The 5,000-nt window shown below is 37.1% G+C and overlaps 1 protein-coding gene across 1 annotated transcript in view; it reads right to left on the bottom strand.

Moving 5' to 3' along the window:
• Nucleotides 1–5,000, bottom strand: part of LOC106874964 (frizzled-4) — a 12,305-nt gene that overhangs the window by 6,678 nt on the left and 627 nt on the right. The window contains exon 1 of the mRNA XM_014922886.3: nucleotides 1–5,000. This exon is cut by the window's left edge and continues 6,678 nt beyond it; it is cut by the window's right edge and continues 627 nt beyond it. Within this exon, the coding sequence (XP_014778372.1) occupies nucleotides 239–2,056 (1,818 nt within the window). The 5' untranslated portion in view covers nucleotides 2,057–5,000 and the 3' untranslated portion in view covers nucleotides 1–238.

Below are 5,000 nucleotides of genomic sequence, written 5' to 3'. Positions count from 1 at the left end.
ATATATATATATATATATATATACATTTATAAACATACATACGTATATATACATAGATGCGCACAGACACACACACACTCACACAAATATACATACATAATTACCTGTATAACTCGACTCATACATTTCTATACACAATTGTCAACAGAATCGGTAGCATTGTATATTTACAGCAATGTGTCAGACACAACAAAATATGCATCCACACACACACTCACAGATTCATCCATACATATTTCTAAACAACAGTCTCGCTACCACTTTTACTTCGTTTTGTCTTGTCGATGCGAATCGTCCGTGTAGGTTTTGAAATAATTCTGTACTGTTGACTAGGTATACTGTACTCAATGGACTTTCTTTCATTCTGCTTGCAACAAAACCGTCCGACAAACTTCCGCCACGAGTGGATAGTCTTCGACGACCATATCCACATGCCACTGGTAATACCAACGATTAAATTCATAAATATTTTCAACATAAAAATCTCTATGCTCGGTTTGGACGTAGAACCGGCAGAATACCAGTCTTTCCTGTTGGTGTATTCGTAGAACAAGCAGGCAATAACACAGGTGGCTGGCAGCGTATAAAGAACTGAAAATACCCCTATTCTTACCATGAGCACTTCCAGCTTATCTGTTTTTACACCGCCGTTACGGGCCTGCCGTCGTATTCCAAAGAGCGATATAAAACCAGCTACAAGAAAAGCTGTGCCCACAAACAGGTAAAATACAAGGGGTCCGATGACGAACCCGATTAATGAATTGTCGTTTTGGTTGCCTACAAAGCATATCCCGGTTAGTTCGTCAGCATCCACATCACGCATGATAAGAATTATGATTGTTTTTATGGCTGGGATAGCCCATGCTGTTAAATGAAAGTAAGAACTGTGAACCTGAAGAGCTTCATGGCTCCACTTGAGCCCGGCAGAAAAAAACCACGTTACAGTAAGTATTACCCACCATAAGGCACTAGCAGTACCAAAGAAGTAGAGCAACAAGAACACAATAGCACAGTCAGTATTCTCCAGACCTTCTTGTATCAATATAGAGTACTCCCGGCGAACTTCACGGTGAACATCACAGGAGATATTTTGTCGACCAGCAATAAGCCGTACAATGTAGGCGATACTGTAGATATTGTAACACATAGCAAGGAAAATAATGGGCTGTTCCGGATAGCGGAAACGTTGAGAGTCAATTAAAAATGTCAAGACGGTAAAAAGTGTCGAGGAAAAGCATAAAATTGACCAAATGGCCATCCATACATCGGAGAATTCCTTGTCATTATAAGTAAAAGCGTCGTGTCTGCCACAGCGTAGGGCACATCTTTCAGTTCGATTGACAAAGATGTAATTCTCTGGATGACGTTTGTGAGAACAGCTGCCGGAAGGGCGTGAATGTGGATATGTTGTTATATGTTTCCAACCAGGATTTGTAGGTCTTTTGTCAGATTTATCTGGTTCCAAGTGATCTTTATTTTCATCTTCCTCTTTTTCGCCGGGGCCGTCCATGCACATATGGTCTTGATTATTGTTTGGTGGGAATTTAGAGCAGTTGAGAATGTGAGGCCAACTGAGGCCGAACTCTTGTAAAACAGGTTGACATTTCCGTTTCACACTTTCACACATAGGTCGGCATGGCCCGATCGGTTCTTTCACTTTATCTGTGCACATTGGCACAAAGACGGAACACAAGAAAAAAGTTAATTGAGAACTACAGCCATACTGAATAAGTGGACTGAATGTATTAAGCTGTAGCTGAGCATCCCGTTGTTTATCGTCACCGGCTAAATTAGGCATACCCGTGACATTGTAACCTTGTCGTTTGCAGGTCGGAATTTCAATCGGATCGCATGTCCTTACGACTTCACCCGTAACTAATGATGGTTTGCTGGACGGTAAAAACCCTAGAAGTAGAATACTGATGAATAACAGAGAAGTTTGGAACGGCATGGACGGTTTGCCGGGCACCATTTGTATGAACGTCCGAAGTGTGGAGGATGCAGAATATGTTGGACGAAAAATTGAAACCTGTGTAATAACTTTGGCAGGATGCATGGCTTCGTGGTGATGGAATTAGTTATAACACCAAAACAGTCCGTATGCAAGTAGTAACACTAGACTCCGGTAGGAATGTTTTCATGTGGTAAATATAAAACATAAATTGTCTTTTGTTCGTTTTTGTATCGAAATAAACAATAAGTTTCTTTTCTATTTTTTAAAACTTTTTTTTGCGATTAACTATTATTTACTCATTTGATTTATCCATGTTACGGTAAATTAGATTCTACTCGTTTTTTCCAATGTTGTCTTTTTTTCGTTTCTTATTTATTTATTTACACAAGGTGCATTTCTGTATGCATTATAGACATATCAACAGAAGAAACAAACAAACAAATCTTTACTTGCATTTTGACACTTTTTTTCTCTCCAGTGTCTCTCCGTGGAAAGAAGAAAGTAAATGCCAATACAGACGGAGGTAGGAGTCGGCAAACAATGTAAATAATATTGAATATCCGAGAAATGAAAGCAATCAGAGACGGCTGGTTACAGACAGACGCCTTAGAGTTGTTATTTGTTTGGGTTTTGTGTAGGTTTTTTCTTCTTTTTTTTTCGTTTTGAGAAGGAAACAAATTTTTTAAAGTCAGCAGTTAGTTTTGTTGCTAAGTCTTTGTTGTTGCTGATGTTATTGCTCCGCTTTCTTTCTCTTTCTCACACTCTTGAAGTAAGTATTTGGTTAGTCCTCGAATGCGAGCGAAGATAAACAGTGAAATAGCAAGAATTGTTGCTGTGTTGGTAATAGAAAGAAAAGGTGGAGAGTGGTGATAGTGTCGGTGGGGTGTATGGATGGGCGGAGATACAACTAGTAAGCAAACGGAATCTCTACAGTGTCAGCAAATTAACTTTAAAAATCTTACTACCTTATTAATTGCACCGAATGCAAAGAAGCAACAGACTACTTAGTCAATTAGTATTGTTATTGACCCTGTGCCTATGTGAGAAATCACTACAACACACTAAAAAAATATGTTGAATTGTCCCACATCAGATTCTACACAGCAGTAGAATAAGATTTGTAGAATAAGGCTGTAACAAAAGAAAGAAAATGCAAAACCTAACAAACTTCTTGATCGAGGAGCTATTTATAGTTATAGTTATTTACTGTGTAACATTAATGTGCCAAAAACATTTCCCCATGAGTCGTTGAAAGTGTCGTATTGATCCAACTAATCTTGCTGGCTGCATTTAGCTAGGACAGGAAGGCAAGTAAACAAAATAAGATTAGTCGATAGGAACACTAAAAAGAATGTTTCATGCCAACAGAGTGAAGAGAAATAGAAAATAATGATAGTACTCTGCTTTAGTTTTTTTTTTTTAATCTGCTTGTCTTCTGTTTTAGATTTGTGATTTAATGCAGTTTTATTTAGCATAAAACAAATGAACGAAAAATATCATTAGATGTTAGTTATAACATGAGCATTAATAAACAATGCGTTAAAAACAAAAGCTCATGGTTAATTTTAATGAGTCTTGATTCTTATGAAGCAGATATACCGCTTTGCCCGAATACCAAGTGTCGGCTTTTAAAATTAAGAATTACTTTACTTCATTTATAAATGAGAGTGCTATGCTAAAAGTTTCCGAATTCGACCGTCGACAGATATATCAACTCGAACAACAATAGAAATTAGGTAATGTTTTTACACACACAAGTCGGAGAGAGAAATAAATACTAGCAGAAAAAAGGGGAGAAAAAAACAAATAGAGGAAATCTATGCAGGAAAGAAAACAGCAACAAACACCGTTTTGGGTAGAGGGGGATATGAGTTTAGTAAATAAAAAGAAAATAAAGACTACGAAGAAAGACAGCCGAAGAGATGAATGGTGTTAAGCGCAATTGTGTCAATTCTATCTAGGCAGATAGCTTTTTAAGAAATGACGCCGCATACACACATACACAGAACGAAACACACACACACACATTCACTTTCTCTCTCTTTCTCTCCTTCAACCGTCACTGGAGATAACTCGTATTACACGTTCAAGTAAAAACCAGATTTTAAAATATCTTTATAATGTTATAGAAGCATACATACATTTATCTAGTTATCTGCTATATACCTGACCCATTGCCAACATCCGAAGAGGGAAAGCGTGAATAGGGATGATAGAACGACAGGGAGAAAGAGAGAGAGAGATAAGGATTAAACAAGCCTAATCCCGATATTGTTTCTTGCATAGTTGTTTTTGTTTTATCTGGTACCCATTCGCTTCCTTTTTTTTCTTTTTCTTTTTTTGTTACCAAGGGAAAGAAAATGTTTTTGTTTGCGATCTGTAGGAGACGTTCCGAATAGTTTAAGTTTGTCTCTTTTAAATTCGATCGACAGACTTACCTCTCAGTGATACAGAGCGTGTGTGCACACATATTAGTCGTGTGTAGGTCTGTAGGCAGAAGTATTAGTTCCTTTAGAACGATAGTTATTGTTGCTATCGTCATTATTGTGCTTGTAATCGCCAATAAACAGTTTTATAAGTAGCAAAAGAAAAATTGACGAATGATCATAAATGAAAATCAACACTATACCAATGCTATATGCATAGTAAAGCAGTACTATTAACGTTTTAAGGTTGTAAATTATTCTCCTGGTTCCACAATTTTTGGTTCATACGTATTCATATATATAGATACGATGCATGATTTTGTTTCGTTATGAAACTTTTCTTTCCGGTTTTCTTGTTTTCTTTTTTTCTTTAAATAAAAAATCAGCTTTAAAATATATGAAAGACGATGTTGGTGAAGACGAATCTAGTTGGACAGAAGTTTTAGTTTTAATAGACGTGGCCCAGTCCGGGGACAAAAAAATACAATATACAAACGGGAGTCCGTCGCCGATAAATGTAGTATACAGTAGCTGTTGAGGCTGTTTTAATAGTCCTTGTCATATTATAACAATCTTCTGATGTGCTGGCTGGTATTAAAGCAGAAAAGCCACTGACCCAT

The sequence above is a fragment of the Octopus bimaculoides genome, chromosome 1, assembly GCF_046866305.1.
Source record: "Octopus bimaculoides isolate indiv1 chromosome 1, ASM4686630v1, whole genome shotgun sequence".
NCBI classification, from domain to species: domain Eukaryota; kingdom Metazoa; phylum Mollusca; class Cephalopoda; order Octopoda; family Octopodidae; genus Octopus; species Octopus bimaculoides.
This window is presented reverse-complemented; position numbering and strand designations above follow the sequence as displayed.